We start from the raw sequence: 19,373 nt of genomic DNA, 5'->3' as shown, positions 1-19,373 counted from the left end.
TCCTATCACGCATTGCCACGTGGCCTCTTGCTGACATGGCATCTGACGTGACAGACAGTGGGATCCTCTTTAAGATTTTTTCACTACAAGAAAAACACCCATTCAAGTACATTTGAAAAGTGTAGCCAAAAGTGAAAAAAAATGATGCCTTAGGCTACGGCTACGCTTTTTGGGCTACGGCTACACTTTTTGGGGTGATTCCTATTCGGCCGTTGCCTATTCTCAAAGGCTACACTTTTCTGCACCAAAGGCTACGCTTTTGGCATTTGAGAATAGGATACGCTTTTCAAGTGATGCTATCCAGGACCAAAGGCTACGCTTTTCAGCTTCCATTTTTGCCAGAATAGGCTACGCTTTTCAACACTACTGCATCACCTGTAAAGTGTAGCCACATTGTATACCATGGCTACTTTTTATAAGTGTAGCCTTAGGTCTCTCTTTTTTTTTGTATACCTATAACTACTCTATATAAGTGTAGCCTTTTGTTCCTCTTATATATAAACAAAAATTTCTAATAGTTTTTATCTAAAATATAATATTTGAGAATATAATTATATATAATCCTGTATTTTTAATTAAATTAGTTAATTATTATAAAATAAAAATATACATATATAATAATACCATACAATAATTTTTAAATAATAAAAATTATCCTAAAACAAAATATAATTATATAATGAACCAAAAATATTGGGATAATCATAATTTCGAGTATTCATATATCTCAAACTAGAATAAGCATACTCATATAATGTACTTAGAGTTTACTACTACTAAACTAGGAATGACCAAAATATTATATCATATAAATGTATCTTCTAATAAAAGACATCATCATCAACCATACATCTTTCAATTTCGAACACTCTATCTTTGCCAATAAACTATCATGATAAATATCTCAATCTTCATTCACATCTCCAAAATTATCCTGCATAATTATATAAAAAAATGATTATCATTTGAAAAAAATGCAACAAGAAAAAAATAATTAACATATTAATCTTCTCACTATAAGAAAATCACTCATTCAACTACAGTTGAAAAGTCAAATTGCAACTTCAAACATAACAAAACAAGCAAAGTGAATTTACTCATGAATTCTGCACTCTAACAATCAGAATTTTCGGCATCATCATCATTCAATTAGTCACAACCTCAATTCTAACATCCTAATTCTTACCTCTTTTTGTCAATTTTCAACAAAATTCTGACAACACTTTAATCAAATTTACATGATCCACCATTGCAACAGAGACTTTGTTAATAATAACAAAGAACAACATCTAGAAGATTATAACATGTCAATAGATATTTAGATCAAGCAAATGGATCAATATTCAAATTAATCTTAAACTTTAACATCATTAAAAGTTTTCAGGTATTTTGAATGCATATCACTTACTTATAAAGGCAGTGACGAAGACTGGGCGAGCAGAGAGCAGATCAGCATTGGCGGTGTTCCCAGTTCCAAATGGAGACTTAATCTGAATCATTGGCGGTTACCATTCATGGAATGCATCAGATGCAACTGGATCTTAATGCTCAATCTGCAGCAAATCAATAATTCATCATCATAATAAATAACTTCAAACAAATTCACTACCAAATCGAGAATCAAATAAACATGCTAATTGTGTACATTCCAAAAATAATGTAGAAGCCATGTCACACCCCTAATTATTTCCTGCATTCATATTACATTACATATAATACTTTTGCAACTCAATCAAACTCAGTTCATTAATAGAGAACTATGATTGGAATCTTAAATTGGAATGAACAAATTAAAATAAAAACTGGACATATCAAAGCTGCATCCTCTGGTAATTATTAGAACCAATTGACCAACTCTAACTATGCCAACAATGGCCTCAACCATTAAAATTTGAAGGACTTTAAGCAGTGAATAGCTTTGGTTGTAGCTTTCTTCATTTCCCTTCAAATAAAATATCATTCAATTAAGTCATTTTCTGAAAATACTAATTGCAAGTCTTCATTGTCTCTATAAACTTGAACTAGAACTGCAGCCTTGTACACAAACATCCCAAATATGACCGGCACAAGTTGAAATGAACGATATATTAATGCAAATGAGAATGTGTTCTGTCTAGTAATGTGCACTTCAAATATTTTATAGCATAAATTTCAAATTTTACCTGAAAATCAAAGAAATCATTGGTAAAATACTGATGGGACAGAACCAAAATACCATTCAGACCAGGCCTTTGAACTTTGATGACTACTTTTTCTCTTAAATGCAGGATAGCACGATGAACCTAAACAGTATTAAGATCATTACTGGATCATATCAATCCTCAGAGAAAGTAAGCAGTAGGCTGATCTTATGCTACCAGACCAAGACTAGCAGCGGCTATTGGCCGATCTTCGAACTCCCTAAACAGTAAGCTAATGGAAGCTCCCAATTCACTCTCAATGAAGCTTTTTGCTTTCTTTGGAGAGAAGGCAGGGACCTTGTCCTGTCAAGAACAATCTTATATTCAGAATACATTGATCTAAGAATCAACACTTACCATTTCATGTCAAAGAATCTATACCTGCAACTTTGCTAGCTCATCCACAAATTCACGTGGAAATAGATCTGACCTTGTTGATGATAACTGCCCAAGCTTGATGAAAGTTGGACCAAGCTGCAAAACCTTGAGCTCCTCCAGCGGTGGAAGTTCTTCAGAGGTTCTTGATTTCACTGCCTTGGTTAAGGGTGGGTTAACATCTCTTTTTACAATAGTTGCTGCTCTATTAACATTTTGTTTTGCACCATTCACTGTCTTCACCTTATTATCTGACAGTGTGCTTCTCTTCACTACCTCACTTGAGGGTACCATTCTAACAGCTTTTCCATTGGTACCATACTTTGAATTTGATGCAGGCAATTCTGTCTGACGCATTACAACCAGGAACCTGGGATATGCATCATTCTCTGATGAATCACGCTGTCCCCTTTTATTCTTTGGAAACTTGGGATTCGAAATGTAGGATGAGAAGCTGAAGGAGTTTGGTGTTCTTCTATGATTTGTCAACTTTATATGGTGACAATAGCAACCATGCAAAGCCATTCTTATTGATGAATTAACCCTTCAAGAAGCATCAGTATAAACAAACAAGACTTAAAAGGATGATTAGGTAATGCATCAAAATCAAAATCCAAAATAATTTAACAAGACAGAATTTATCATTAGCTGAATTTTTATAGCATATTTTTATTCAGTGTCGCAGCAACAAGCTTTGTACAATTTAATTGGGGTGAACATGATTTTGGGGTTATAAGATAGAACATGTAATCAAATAACTAAAAATAAAAACTCACTTATTACTTAGCTAAACTAATATACCATTACTATTTGATAATAATAATAATAATAAGGTTATTCACGTTGACTAAAATGTTAACATAAGATACATGTGTCCACATCTTAATAACATGATACATAACAGATATTGATTTATTTAGAATCCAGCAATGATGTTTACCAGCTAACTTGTTCCATCATGGACACTATTCTTTGCTGATAAGCTTCTGGAAGTGATTCCAAACCAGCTAACATGCTCTTATGTCTTATCCATAATTCAATTCAATTTAACTCAACCTAGTGTTCTTCATTCACATTAATCATATATGATCTGTTAAACACGATTTTACAATGAAATAATATGTTGAACTGATTATGGTGAGATATATGATCTGGTATTAATCAACCCAATTAATTAGCAGATGGATCAAAATCGAATTGAGAAAAGTAATCCAAATAGAAACCGGAACCTGAAGAAGAGGTCTGGGGAGATTGCAGCAGAACTTTTCAAAGGAGAGAATTGCATCCGCACCCTTGGCATCGAAAACGGCACTGATGAAACGCTTGCAGAGACATCGAAATTGAAATTGAAATTGAAATGAGAATGAAATGAAAGTTGGAGAGAGAGCGGGGTTGGGAGTACGAACAGGAAGTAAATCGTAGAAGCCGAAAGTGAGGACAGGAGCACGGCAAGCCCTAGCAGCGGCGGCGGCTTCAATTGACCCCAGGAGCGACCATAGTGCACGGTGGAATAGCCTCCTTCTCTCTCGCGTCGCGTCTTCGTCCTTTCTCTCCATTTAGTCTGCGAATCATCTTTCTCTCTCTCTCCTCTGGACTCCCTCCTCCACGACGGTGATGGCGGCGTTGCGGCGGTGACCCCCTCTCACTCTCTGGTCTCTCGCTCGCGCTCTCATCTCTGTCTTCCTCCTCCCCTCCCTCTGGTTCACTCATTCACTCGGATCTGGGTGTGTGTGTGAAAGGGTGCGTGGCGAAGGTGAGTTAGGGTTAGGGTGAGTTGCGAAAGTGAGGGTTCTGCCGTGCTGGAACGTGAATGTGATTTAGTGATAAGGAGGAAAAAAATTACTAAGTGTTGTGGGTGTATTTGGCTCTAGATACATTAGGCATCACTTTTAAAACGCACCCAAAATTTAACAAATAGGCTACCTTCTAAAAGCGCCCTCTTTGATAGAAAAAGTGAATCTATAGATATCAACCTACGGCTACGCTTTATAAGTGATTTCTATAATATCTAAGGCTACACTTTTTAAATGATGCCACAATTATGTATCATTTTCTCTTATAAAAAGGCAACACGGAAAAAAGCGTAGCCTATTCATAGAATAGGCTACGTTTTTCAAATGTAGCTTAAAAAAAGTGTGGCTGAATGGGTATTTTTCTTGTAGTGTTTGGTGAGCTCTTTCCGATTCTGTCCTCCGTTTTCTCGTTTTCTAACCCAAATTTGCAGTTTTCTCTCCTCTCTTTGATCTCTGTATCTATTATTATGGAAAAATCAGATGTTTTTGCTGCCACAGACAGAAAGAGTAAATTCTGTCGAAACTGTAACTGTTTTGGACACCTCTTCTCAGACTGTCCTTCTATTGAAGGTCGCAAATGCCAACAGAAAGGTCACATTAGCTACAATTGTCCACATCTGTTCTGCCATTATATTACATGCTCTCGGGATATTTGATTACTACCTGTCCTACTCTCCCACCACGTCCTGATCAACTCAAGTATCATTCTCATCCCAATTTCTCCAAGAATGTGTCTATTTCTGTTGTTACTGCTACTACTGAATCTACCAATTCTGCTCCTCTCAACCCGTCTCCTGTCTCTCTATCTGATATTGCGACTCTTCTTAAGCATCTTCTCTCCCGTTCTGAAAATACTCTTGCTTCTTTTTCGACTCCTTCAGGTAATTTTAAATGGTATTTTGATTCCGGTTATTTTCATCACATGTCTCCTTTGCGTTATCTTTTCTTGGCTTTGTCTACCACCATAAATGCACCTTCTGTCAATGCTGCTGATGGTTCCCTCTTGCACAAGACACACATAGGTTCTATTTTCCAGTCAACTCTTGATATCCCTAATACTTATTATATTCCAAAATTAAACTTTAATCTTATTTTTATTGGTCAACTTGTTAATCTCGGTTTTGATGTCAAATTTTTCATTTCTAGTTGTTGTGTATAGGATCGTCGGACGGGACAAATCATCGGGACTGGACATAAGGTCGAAAGGTTGATGAACTTGAGACTCTTCATATTCCTCCTGTGTCAAATATCTATGCTGCTTCTTCTCTATCTACCTTTCACTTGTGGTATCACCGTCTTGCCCACAGCTCCTTAGGAAAATTGCACCCACTTGTGTCAGGTGTTTTAGGTCAGGTTAATAATAAGTCTTTTGATTGCATTTCTTGTTAAACTACCAAACAACTTACTTTATCTTTTCATAATAATTCATCTCTTGCTTGCTTTCTTTTTAATTTTATCCACTCTGATGTTTGGAGCCCGCTCCCACCACTTCTATGGGAGGGTCTCGATATTTTATTATTTTTATTGATGATTATTTATACTTTACTTGAGTTTATTTGAAGACTAATCGCCATGAGCTACCTCAGATTTATATTAACTTTGCCACTATGATTAAAATTCAATTTTTTAAGGTCATTAAAATTTTTTGACTCAATAATGTTATGAAATACCGTGACTCTAAACTTTTAACTTTTCTTGTAGAATAGGGTACTTTGTCTAAGTTTTCTTGCCTTGGTACATCTCAACAAAATGGACGAGTTGAACACAAACACCGTCATATTTTTTACTCTGTTCGTGCAATAATCATTTCTTCTTCGTGTCTTGAGCGTATTTAGGGTGAAGCTGTTTTTACTGTTGTTTATGTTATCAATAGACTTTCTTCTTTTGTCTTTGATAACATTACTCCCTTTGAAGGTTTTTATCATATCTCTCCAGATTACATTTCTCTTCGAGTTTTTGGTTGTGTTTGTTTTGTTCTTCTTCAGCCTCATTAACATAGTAAACTTGAACCTCGGACTCGCATGTGTTGTTTCCTTGGTTATGGTACTGAACACAAGGGTTATCGTTGTTGGGATCCTCTCGCTAAACGTATTCGTATATCTCGTCATGTTGTATTTTGTAAACATCACATATTTTCTACGTTCTCCTCATTTGAGTCCATTCTTCCTACTCAGTCACCATTTTTCACTAATTCCAATGTTAATTTTTCCTAGTGATGATTCTATAGGTTCTATCTCGGGTCAACCTCTATAGTCTTCTACTCTACCACTTTCTCCATCTCCCAATGATTCTAGACCGGATGATCATTCTGCTCCTGTTGTCATGCCTCCTCCTTCCACTCGTTCTTCTACGGTAAAAAATTCACCTCCTCATCTTCTTGATTATCATTGTTTTTCTACTATTCTTCATCACCATGAACCTAAGTCATTCAGAGAAGCCTCCACAAATTCAAGTTGGCAGCAAGCAATGCAGGAAGAAATTCAGGCACTTAAAAAAGTACACATTAGGACTTGGTTGATCCTCTTTCTGATCAGAAAGTTGTGGGTAGTAGATGGGTATACAAGATCAAGACTTGCTATGATGGTTCTATTGACCGTTATAAGGCATGATTGGTTGCTCAAGGTTGCACGCAAGAGTATAGTATTGATTATAAAGAGACTTTTGCTCTTGTTGCTTGTCTCACATCTGTCCGAACTCTCCTTGCCATTGCTGCAGTCAAAAAATGGTCTCTCAGTCAGATGAATGTGAAGAATACTTTTTTTTAATGGGATTTGAAAAAAAAAGTCTATATAAAACCACCTCCGAGTTATCTTTGTCCTCCTAGCAAAGTTTGTCTCCTTCGCTAGGCACTTCATGGTCTTAAGCAAGCTTCTCGTGAATGGTTTGACAAGTTCAACACCACTATATGCAATCTCGGTTTCACTTGCAGCTCTCATGAGAATGCTCTATTTATTTGTAAAAGTGAATGTGGAGTTGTTCTTCTATTTTTTGTATGTTGATGACATGATCATTACTAGAGATGATGTTGATGGTATCTCTGATCTCAAAGCCTCCCTTCACCATACTTTTGAGATGAAAGATCTTGGTTCTCTCGGTTATTTTCTTAGTTTAGAGGTCATATCCATAGATGTCGGTATCTATCTCTCTCAAGATAAGTATGCTTCAGATCTTCTTACTCGCGCCCGGATTATAAATAGTCGCACTGAGTCTACTCCCCTTGAGCCTAATGTTCGATTTACCTTTATGGATGGCACTGTTTTGGATAATCCTACTGTTTATCGGCAGTTAGTTAGATGTCTCGTCTACTTGACTGTCACATGCCCAGACATCGCCTATCTAGTTCATGTTCTTAGCCAGTTCTTGTCAGTTCCTCGTACTACTCACTATGCGGTCGTTCTTTGCATTCTTCGCTACATCAAAGGCATTCTGTTTCATGGACTTTATTTTTCTGCCCATTCATTTTTATCCCTTCAGGCATACTCAGATGCTGATTGGGATGGTGATCCCACTAATTGTCGTTCTACTACTAGTTATTATTTGTTTCTTAGTGACTCTCTTATTTCCTGGCGAACCAAGAAGCAAATGTTCACTACTCCCTCAAGCACAAAAGTTGAATATCGTTCTCTCGCTGACACCACTGAGATTGTTTCAATTCGTTGACTTCTCGAAGACTTGGTTGCTCCTCAGTCGTCCCCGACTGATATTTTTTGTGACAACCGCAGTGCTAATCAGATTGCCCATAATAATTTCTTTCATGAACGCACCAAACACATTGAGATTGATTGTCACTTTGTTCGGCAACGTCTCTTTATTGATGTTGTTCGTCTCATAGCTGTTGGAACTTTGGATCAAACTGTAGATATCTTCACGAATACTCATCATCCTACTCGTTTTCGAACTCTAATATCCAAATTTAGGATGGTATCTTTAGCTCCCACTTGAGTTTGCGTGGGGATGTTAGAGTATAATTATGATCAATTAATATCAGTTAATATCATTTATATTTATATAGCATATCTGTATATTTATTGTAGGATTTTGTACTTTGATTACTTTGATTCTTCTAGCACCTATATATACTCTTATACATTTTACCTTTCGATTCACACTCAATAATACACTTTTCATATTACTCTCTTATTTTTAATATATAACAAGTGTAATAACCTGTGCCATGCACGTGATAAAACTGAAATTATAATTTTAAATTATTCTATTAAAATTAATTTGAATTGTAATAATTTAATTAATAAATAAATAATATGATGTGCATTGTTCGTATTTTTTTAAATATAGTATTAAATGTATTAACTCGAATGTAGCTATTAAGTGTATAAAAATTATGTTTGAATTATGGATTCTCTAAATGAAATTATCCCGTTTAAAATATTTAAATTATGATTTCAATCATAAATTACAATTATGATTAAAAAAATTTTTTTGATATAATATTACATTTTTTCTTCATTTTACTATTATTAATATGTTGATATTGCAAGTCTAAAATACAGTATTTTACTTAATCTTGACTGAAAAAGAAAATAGTTGCGTGTTTCTATTATTTAATTTATTTAATACACAATGTGCTAACACTAACGATATTTTTAAAAAAAATATATTGATAAAAATAGATATAATATAATTACAAATATAACATAAATAAATAAAATATATAAAGAAATGCGAAATCAATATGTTTACCAATGTCTTTGTTAAATTTTATAAATTAGAGAATAAATTATGTATTCGGTTGCTTGGCGATCACATAGATGATCAAGTAATTGGATTGTAAATTGATTTCATAGTATACATTAAATTTTTTTTCTCATTTTTGAATGAAAGCGAGAATTAAGGGAGTAAGTAGTAATATATAAAGAAAAAAAATTGCACCACAACACATAATTATAACCTAAAGAAATATTCATATTAAAATTTTACATACTGCAAATCATGAAGATCAATCACAATGTACTGGTCACTTCTCTCTATTTTTGACCATGATATAAGTTTTTCTTTTCTAGTCAAGAATCTAATAACATCTAATTGAACAAAAAAATTGAATTAAAAGTACCAAATTAAAGACAAATGAGTGAATAATATAAGAAATTATAACTTCGAACGTGTATAAAATAAAAAGAATTTACTGATTTATTTTATATTAAACGATAAAACTAACAATAGTATATTAATAAAAGAATATACCTTTAAAAAAAAGTCACAATACAATTTCAAATATTTTCATAAATAAACTGTTAAAATTTTTGTTATCGATAAAATGATGTTATTATACAATTTTTTGGCAAAACTTAAATCAAAAGAAAAATAATTTTGTGTGGGTTAATATAAATTAATTACGTACCAAATAAGTAGAATCGTTCATTTGTTTGTTTCAATATATCAGCATGATCAAGCAAATTAAAATGATTATCCAAAATTTTACGATCATCGACCAAATGTACTATACCTAACTCCATCTTAAAAGATATTTTGCACATGTGTACGTACAGTCAGAAGATATATTCCGCTTGATTTCTCAATCTCAAAATTTGAGAAGACATAGACTTTCCTTTCTACCAATTCATTCTCAAATATTTTTGTCAAATAATTCTTGATTGAAAAATGAATTTTATCGTATTGCAAAACAAATTAAATATAAAAGCTATTAGCATTTACAAAGCTATTAGCATTTACAAAGCTATTAAAAAGAATTGTCTTTGACTTGATTGAACAATGAATTTTATCGTATTGCAAAATAAATTAAATATAAAAGCTATTAGCATTTACAAAGCTATTAAAAAGAATTGTCTTTGAGTTGTAAAATAGTGTACTTATAAAATTAACTTAAAATATGAACTACAAATATTTATAAGAATTTAATTTTGATGCACTGAGAGTGTAAAGTAGTTTTACACGTGTATCCAATTACGTAATGACACATCAATAAAAATAAATACATTTCACATTGACCGCGTGAATGGTCATCCAAAATAACGGATATGATTACACGACTATGTAAAACGCTTTACACTGTCAGTGCATCAAAATTAAACTCTATTTATAAATTGAACTTAGCATTACTTAAAAAAATTTAGTAAATGAATCAATTAATCTTATCATCTATCAGAACTATTTCTATGTAAACCGTCTTATTTTTGTCAAATTTGAATAGAACTTTTTATAGCCTTATAATTCTTGTCTTTATTTTTCATACTTTCTCTTTGTATAATCTACTATAGGTGATACTATTAATAGGATCGTAGTCAATAGTCATTAGGTATAAAAAAAAATAGAATAAAAACTATGTGAAAATTATAAATTTTTTAAATAATAAACATAAAAGAAAATTTACTGCTTATTATATATTTTTTTTAAATGGTGATATTTTAATTTTTTTTCTTTCACGTATTTTTATATATTAGCAAGAAAGCAAAACCACGTATTGTGACTCTTTTTCCTTTTTCACGCCTTAATCTTAATTAATCAATCTTGTGTCCAAAACAGATGTTAGTTAATCTTAATTAAACTTTTAATCATTCTAATTTATTGATGAATTACATTTCTCTTAATAATTGCATTACTAATCTGAAATACAAAAAAAAGGTGATACATATATAAAAAAAACAAACTTAAAAAAAATCATATTAAAAAGTTTAAAAATAACATATCCATAAAGAATAGTCATAATATATAAATTGAGACAACAATTTAAATTTCTCTAAAACTAATTTAATCAACTACCAATATTAGAACTAAATTATTTAAATAATATTTAATCTATTCTAATACTTAGATATGTATAGATTAGAGTCATTCTCGTAACAACCAACCGAAATAATATCATAAGATCGAATACTTAGAATCGGTACAAATTCAGACTATCTTCTTGTTAACATTGTCAAATTAAATTGACTTTTATTCTCTTCAATGGCATTGCATTAATGCACCAAAAGACCGGTAGTTTCTTAAAAAAATATAATATGTTATAAAATTATTTTTAATACAAAAAGTTTAAGAGAAAAAAATTTAAATATAGTACCAATCTTTGAATTGCATCTTCAAGGTGGCACGAATTTTTCAAAATTGAACCTAAATTGAGGAAATCCGATCTCATTATATGCTCCACTTCGAATATTTTTGGACAAACGTAGAAAACGTAGAGAGAATGTGACTTGAACTTGACCTACAAATCTCCTTAGAAACAATTGCCCAATCAAAAAAAATAACAGATTAGAAAAAAAATGCTTTGATTCTTAGATTTAGACTCACTAACCACAAAGAAACATTATATATAGCCTTTAGTAGTACAAAAATAATTATAGAAATTAATTATTGCAATATTAATTTACCACTATGAACGTTAGTATCATATTTATAGCAATTAGAATTATAAATTTATGTTTAACTTTTTATATAATTATAATTAAGATATTTTTTAAATCAGTATAATTATGCATTATTCATTAAATGCTAATTGTAATATAATTCTAATAAAAATATTTTTTATAAATAAATTTAGAAGAGAGAATAGTGCCTTTATTTTGAAAAGAAAATAAATTCATGAGAAATTGACACCTTACTTTCATTAGCTGGGGAAAAATCCAATTTTAGTATATTAAGTAGATTATTTTATATAATTATAATAAAGATATTTTTCAAAATTGGTATAATCATGCATTATTCATTAAATGCTAATTGATGGGTTGGAACCGAAATTCCAACACTTAGAACTCACCGGCAAGTATACCGGGTCACATCAAGTAGTAAAACTCACTAAGAGTGAGGTCGATCCCACAGAGATTGATGGATCAAGCAACTTTAGTGGGTGATTAGTTTAGTCAAGCTAACATTGAAGTGAAATTGGATGAAATTTTGAGAACAGAAAGTAAATTGACAAGAATCTTAAAGCTGCAGAAAGTAAAATTGCAAGTAACTTAAAGAACAAGAAAGTAAAATAGCTGAAACTTAAATTACAAAAAAAGTAAATTGCAGTGAATGTAAAGGGGAGTGGGTGCTGAAAAATTAAAGAAAGCAATAGATCAAGCAACTGGAAATTTAAATTGCAGAAAATGTAAATGTGCAGGAAATTAAATCAAGCTCAATGTGAACAAAAATGTGAAAGTACAGAATGCAGGAAAGGAAATTGCAGAAAAGTAAACGTAGCAGAAGAGGAAATCAGCAAGAAGACTTAGATCAATTTTTAATTCTCAAAGAGAAACTAACAATTTCAATGAAATAGTAAAAACAGAAAGAAAGCCAAGAGCTCACTTACTCTCAAGATCAAAACAGAAAGGAAATTGAAGAAGAATGAAACAGAAAGTAAAATGGAGCTCAATTGCAATAGCTAAAGGAAAGTTGAAGATCTCAGGGGTTGGATGAGACTAGAAAACAAGTCTAGATCTCAAGTCCTTCCTTGATCCAACAAGAGAATAATTGCAGAGAAGTAAAAGAAACAATTGCAGAAGAAGTAGAAGATAAAAGCAGTAAATAGAATTTGGATTCAAATCACAGTTTCTAGAATTATGCAAAAAAATAAACAAAGAGATCTCAAGGTGAGGTTGAGACAGAATTTCCTCAACTCTTCACTTTCAAGATCCAAGACAAGAAGTAAGAAATGCAAAAGCAAGAACAAGGAGGAGAGACTCAGCTCTCAATCCCAATTTCCCCTAGTGCTCTCTAGTAGAGCCAGCCTCCTAAAGAAATGAAGCAGATGCCTTTTTATAGGCTTTTCACAAAATAAAAATGAAAATGAAATTCTAAACAAATTACAATTAAAAATAACTTCCTAAGCTAACTTGTTCTTGTGCCTTGAAGTGATGTCCATGGGCTTTTAAATTTTGGTGCAGGATTGAAATAATTTGATTTTTGGACCATGGGTCACACTCCCAGGGCAAAGCTCTCCCCAAGAGCTCAAAGCTCTCCGTAAGAGCTCTATTAGAAGCACCCCTTTGTTTTGGAGAGAAACTCCAAGTTCGAACCATGATGGAAGCATTTTGTGAGCTATTTTTCTTACATTTTCATGAGGAGACCCACGATAAAGCTCTCGAGGAGAGCTGAGCGCTACTTCCTTGCTTCCCTTGGTCTCCCTCTTCGAATCCTGGTGAAGCCACTTTGATTCATTTTTGCTTGTTTTTGGTCCTTAAAAATGCCTTTCAATCGTGCCTTAATTTCATGCTAAATATAAATTGCCATATATTGTTGGAAAGCTCTAAATGTCAGCTTTCCAACGCAACTGGAAGCACATCAATCGGACATCTATAGCTCAAGTTATGGCACTTTGAAGGAGGCATGGTCATGCTGTGAGCGCCCAAGTTTAACTTAGCGAAAATTTTTGCCTCCAAACTCATTTTCCTTGAGGCAAGCCCGAAAAAGCTCTTGGCAAGAGCTTTGGGCAAGAGCTTTGCTTTGAGTTTTGCCTTGCCTTTTGAAACAAAGCTCTTGGCAAGAGCTTTAGGCTCTTGGCAAGAGCTTTGTGCTTTTGCTCCTTGTTGTGAGACACGCTTTTCTTCCCTTGGTTTGGTCATGGGCCACGCTTTTAAAAGCGTGGCCTAAGACTCCAAAATGTGCTCCAACTTCAAAGTGTGCCCCAAAGCTCTTTTTTTTTTTCTTATTTTGTGCTTCTTTACTTATTTTTCTCCTTATTTCCTACAATATTTATAAAATTAAAAGATTAAGGAAATATACCTTTTAAGCACAAAAGAGTGCGATATTTAAGCACAAATCATCAATTTCTTATATGAAAAAGCATAGAAAAACATGACATGGTGACATGTCATCACAACACCAAACTTAAACCTTGCTTGTCCCCAAGCAAGAAAAGAATCATGCAATTAAGATTGATAATCCAAGGTAAAAAGAATAGCAACTCAATGTTCATGGTAAGCTAGTTTTCTAAGCATGCTACAATCACAAAAGAAATGTAAATAACTGATGCTTCTATCTAGCTCAATTTATGAAATCTTTTCCTTATTTTTCTTTCTTGAAACAAGCTTTTGATTTTCTTATTAGCTTCTCCTTTTGGGTGCTTTGCCCCATGAGTTAATAACAAAGCTACGATTCTAAATGCTTTGTTTTCAAGTATTACCACTTGATACATAAGCACCACAAGCATTTGAATTAGAGGACTTCATTAAGCTCATTTTTCTTTTCTTTTCTTGACTCTCTAATCATTGATGCTCAGAACCTTGAGCTTTGAGGGAGTGCTTTTGCACTTGAGCCTAGCCTTGACTTCTAAGTATTTTGTTTTCAAGCATTTGGCTTGATACATAAACACCACAAGTACTTAACAAATAAATTGCCATTGGTACTCAGAGCCTTCAGCTTTCTCATTTTTTCCCTTTTTCTTTTCTTGCTTAAATTTGTATTTGCTTCTTCAAGGTTTTCATGATTTTCAAAGATTTCACAAAATGTACTAGATGAAAACTTCAATTAAATAAAATCTAATGCAATTGAGCAACAATTAACCATACTAGCTTTCCAATACTTGTATGCACATGCTAAACTCTTCTTTAATTCCTTGTTTGTTTATAATCATGATACTTTACTGCTTTTGAATTCACAAAACTCAAGTTGATAGTCATAATGGCATGGCAACATGTTACAAATCAAGATGCAGGCTATGCTTATCTATACCACACATGTAAACAGGGAAGATAAAGACAATCATGCAATTTAAGTGCTGGAAACAAATGAGAGGAAAAAGGAACTTTACAACCTTGCAATTCTTCTTCTCTATTGTTGTCCTTTTCCTTCTATTCTTCCTTCTTCCCATACCAATACTCAGAATGCTTGCTCATCCTCAAGCAACAATTAGAACAATGGCTATGGGGCTAAGATGGATCATGAATATCTTACATAATGAAATATTAGTAGCACATGTGTTTTAAGCAAGCAAAATTAAGGATAACAATCAAGGCACAGAGAAACAGAAATATTGTGATTGCAAGCATAAGAAGGTGTGCACAATACTTTGCATAAAGAATAAGTAGCACACCAAACTTAGTGTGACACTTTTACTTGGAATTGATGCAAGTATCTAGTAAGGATTGGAACCAAATTTTGTTGCATAGCAACACCAAACTTAGAATGCAATCACATATCAATTTATTTGAATAAAAACTAAGCAAATGAAACTATTATATGTTAAATACAATCACCAAGCCAAGAATCTGTCATGAATAAAGCTCTCTTGGTAATGTATTAACAAACATAGTAAATAAAAGAAAGCATTTAAAACAAGGAAATGACTAAAAACAAAGAGAAAACTAAAATTGTCTAACTAAAAGAAAGATAACAGTGCAAAGAACATTATGATTATGCAAACAAGTAGTGTTGCTGAATGAATTGCATAGAAAAATAAGTGGCACACCAAACTTAGAATCTTAGTGTAACACTTCCATGTAGAATTGATGCAATCATTCAAAGGGATTGAAAACAAATTGTTGCAGGGCAACACCAAACTTAGAATGTAACCATATGCCAATTTATTGAATTTAAACAAAGCAAAGAAAGAAAATAAAGCAGAGAAGAGAAATTATACCTATGGTTGACATGTTGTTCACTTTCTTCCTCTTCTTCCAGTTTGTTAAGAGGAATGACCTCAAGGGATGAGAAGATTCAGCTATTACCCCCTGTCTTGGTCTCTCCTCAGCAAGCTTTCTTTTGTTAATGACTTGATTGAGCTTGCTTGCTGGATCAGGGGGAGGATTGCTTGTAGTTGACCTTCTCTTCTTCATAAATATTGTCCTTTGTAGCTTGGTCACAATCCTCTTCTCGGTGCTTTTGTTAATTGCCTTTACTTCCTTGAGTCCAAGTCTTGGTGGTTGTGTGATTGTTGGAGTGATTTCTTCATCAAGAGCTTTTTGCATTGGTGGTTCCATGAGCTTTTCCTCTTTGCACTTCTCTGCTTCAGTTGAGTGTGAATTCTCTTGAGTATCTTCCTCCATTTCTTCTTCATGATTTTCCATTAATTTCTTTGGGAAAGAAGTTTCAGGTTCCTCTATCACCTCAATTATCTTCTGTGAATATGAAGCCACAGGTTCAAACACCTCCACAACCCCCTTTTCCATTGAAATTTTACTTGACACAGAGGCTTCCTCATCTTACTTTTTCACTTCCTCACCCACAAATTGGTCTTCATCCTCTCTGTTTGATGGTTCTAGGTTCCTCCTTATTTGCTCTGAGGGCTCATTCATCTTCTTGAGGATGATTTCTTTCCAGGATTGAGATTGTGTGTATCTTTCCATGAGTTTTCTGTGTATTTCAATAGCTTGGCATCGGCTTTCTATGGGTTCTTTGGACCATTGAAGGTAATCCTCATTTGCTGGTTCAAGAGATGAAGGTTGAGAGAAATTTTGGTGACATGAATATGTTGTGGTGAAGTTGTGTTGAGGGGTTTGGAATGAGTAGTGTGATTGATGGGATGACTTGTATGGATTTTGGAGGAAACTTTGTGTTGAGGCATAATCAAGTGATGAAGAACTTTCAAATGAGAAACTGGAACGTGAGGGTGGATGCTCTTTCATTCCTTGGTGATACTTCCATCCACCATGAGAATAATGATATGAATTATTTTGTGGTGGTGGTTGGTATCCCATATGATTTTCTTGCTCATCTTGTGTCTCTGAAGCAAATCTCCATGAATTGGAGTGCTTAGAATGTGTATTCTCTTGGTGATATTTCTAGCCACCATTAGAGATTGGTGATGGTGGGTAATATCCCATAAAATTTGTTTGATCATAAGATGAGTTGAACTCCATTTGAATTTTGGAAAACACAACACCAAGGAAAATTGAAATTACTCATATCAGAGATGAGAATTTCTTAGTGAGGCAAAAACTCAAACACCTTGGTTTCAATCTAAAATAGAAAAAAAAATAAAGAAAATGCTTGATCTAGACTTCTCACCCACTTAATCATTGTTGATCTAAATCAATCCCCGGCAACGGCGCCAAAAACTTGATTGGTTGGAACCGAAATTCCAACACCTAGAACTCACCGGCAAGTATACCGGGTCGCATCAAGTAGTAAAACTCACTTAGAGTGAGGTCGATCCCATAGGGATTGATGGATCAAGCAACTTTAGTGGGTGATTAGTTTAGTCAAGCTAACATTGAAGTGAAATTGGATGAAATTTTGAGAACAGAAAGTAAATTGACAAGAATCTTAAAGCTGTAGAAAGTAAAATTGCAAGTAACTTAAAGAACAAGAAAGTAAAATAGCTGAAACTTAAATTACAAGAAAAGTAAATTGCAGTGAATGTAAAGGGGAGTGGGTGCTGAAAATTAAAGAAAGCAATAGATTAATCAACTGGAAATTTAAATTGCAGAAAATGTAAATGTGCAGGAAATTAAATCAAGCTCAATGTGAACAAAAATGTGAAAGTGCAGAATGCAGGAAAGGAAATTGCAGAAAAGTAAAAGTAGCGGAAGAGAAAATCAGCAAGAAGACTTAGATCAATTTTTAATTCTCAAAGAGAAACTAACAATTTCAATGAAATAGTAAAAACAGAAAGAAAGCAAAGAGCTCACTTGCTCTCAAGATCAAAACAGAAAGGAAATTGAAGAAGAATGAAACATAAAGTAAAATGAAGCTCAATTGCAATAGCTAAAGGAAAGTTGAAGATCTTAGGGATTGGATGAGACTAGAAAACAAGTCTAGATCTCAAGTCCTTCCTTGATCCAACAAGATAATAATTGCAGAGAAGTAAAAGAAACAATTGCAGAAGAAGTAGAAGATAAAAGCAGTAAATAGAATTTGGATTCAAATTACAGTTTCTAGAATTATGCAGAAAAATAAACAAAGAGATCTCAAGGTGAGGTTGAGACAGAATTTCCTCAACTCTTCACTTTCAAGATCCAAGACAAGAAGTAAGAAATACAAAAGCAAGAACAAGGAGGAGAGATTCAGCTCTCAATCCCAATTTCCCCTAGTGCTCTCTAGTAGAGCCAGCCTCCTAAAGAAATGAAGCAGATGCCTTTTTATAGGCTTTTCACAAAATAAAAATGAAAATGAAAATGAAAATAAAATTCTAAACAAATTACAATTAAAAATAAATTCCTAAGCTAACTTGTTCTTGTGCCTTGAAGTGATGTCCATGGGCTTTTAAATTTTGGTGCAGGAATTGAATTAATTTGATTTTTGGACCATGGGTCACACTCCCAGGGCAAAGCTCTCCCCAAGAGCTCAAAGCTCTCCGTAAGAGCTCTATTAGAAGCATCCCTTTGTTTTGGAGAGAAACTCCAAGTTTGAACCATGATGGAAGCATTTTGTGAGCCATTTTTCTTACATTTTCATGAGGAGACCCACGATAAAGCTCTCAAGGAGAGCTTAGAGCTCTCAAGGAGAGCGCTACTTCCTTGCTTTCCTTGGTCTCCCTCTTCGAATCCTGGTGAAGCCACTTTGATTCATTTTTGGTCCTTAAAGATGCCTTTCAATCGTGCCTCAATTTCATACGAAATATAGATTGCCATATATTGTTGGAAAGCTCTAAATGTCAGCTTTCCAACGCAACTGGAAGCACATCAATCGGACATCTGTAGCTCAAGTTATGGCACTTTGAATGAGGCATGGTCATGCTGTGAGCGCCCAAGTTTAACTTAGCGAAAATTTTTGCCTCCAAGCTCATTTTCCTTAAGGCAAGCCCGAAAAAGCTCTTGGCAAGAGCTTTGTGCCTTTACTCCTTGTTGTGAGACACGCTTTTCTTCCCTTGGTTTGGTCATGGGCCACGCTTTTAAAAGCGTGGCCTAAGACTCCAAAATGTGCTCCAACTTCAAAGTGTGTCTCAAAGCTCTTTTTTTTTCTTATTTTGTGCTTCTTTGCTTATTTTTCTCCTTATTTCCAACAAGATTTATAAAATTAAAAGATCAAGGAAATATACCTTTTAAGCACAAAAGAATGCGATATTTAAGCACAAATCATCAATTTCTTATATGAAAAAGCATAGAACAACATGACATGGTGACATGTCATCACTAATTGTAATATAATTATAATAAAGATATTTTTCTAAAAATAATTTAAGAGATAA

At 33.6% G+C, this 19,373-nt stretch overlaps 1 protein-coding gene and 1 long non-coding RNA gene across 11 annotated transcripts; both read right to left on the bottom strand.

Annotated features, from left to right (window-relative positions):
- On the bottom strand, nucleotides 682-2,221 carry LOC107616844. The gene is made up of 3 exons (XR_001614664.2): nucleotides 2,163-2,221; nucleotides 1,409-1,553; nucleotides 682-934 (listed from the first exon to the last, which is right to left on the bottom strand). It is a non-coding gene; the product is annotated as an uncharacterized LOC107616844 (long non-coding RNA).
- Nucleotides 2,264-4,403, bottom strand: LOC107619514. 10 transcript variants are annotated; one of them, XM_021111165.1, is made up of 5 exons: nucleotides 3,962-4,403; nucleotides 3,785-3,877; nucleotides 3,496-3,645; nucleotides 2,562-3,099; nucleotides 2,264-2,483 (listed from the first exon to the last, which is right to left on the bottom strand). In XM_021111165.1, exons 3-5 carry the CDS (start codon nucleotides 3,567-3,569, stop codon nucleotides 2,349-2,351), a joined length of 747 nt encoding a protein of 248 aa, XP_020966824.1. In that variant the 5' UTR covers nucleotides 3,570-3,645; nucleotides 3,785-3,877; nucleotides 3,962-4,403; the 3' UTR covers nucleotides 2,264-2,348. The 10 variants fall into 10 exon arrangements, with proteins under 10 accessions (XP_020966824.1, XP_020966822.1, XP_020966825.1 ...); XM_021111163.1 differs by having other exon boundaries at nucleotides 3,785-3,866; XM_021111166.1 differs by having other exon boundaries at nucleotides 3,496-3,619; nucleotides 3,785-3,866.

The sequence above is a fragment of the Arachis ipaensis genome, chromosome B09 (genome assembly GCF_000816755.2).
Source record: "Arachis ipaensis cultivar K30076 chromosome B09, Araip1.1, whole genome shotgun sequence".
NCBI lineage: Eukaryota > Viridiplantae > Streptophyta > Magnoliopsida > Fabales > Fabaceae > Arachis > Arachis ipaensis.
The sequence above is the reverse complement of the archived record's forward strand: the minus strand, read 5'-3'. Positions and strand labels throughout refer to the sequence as shown.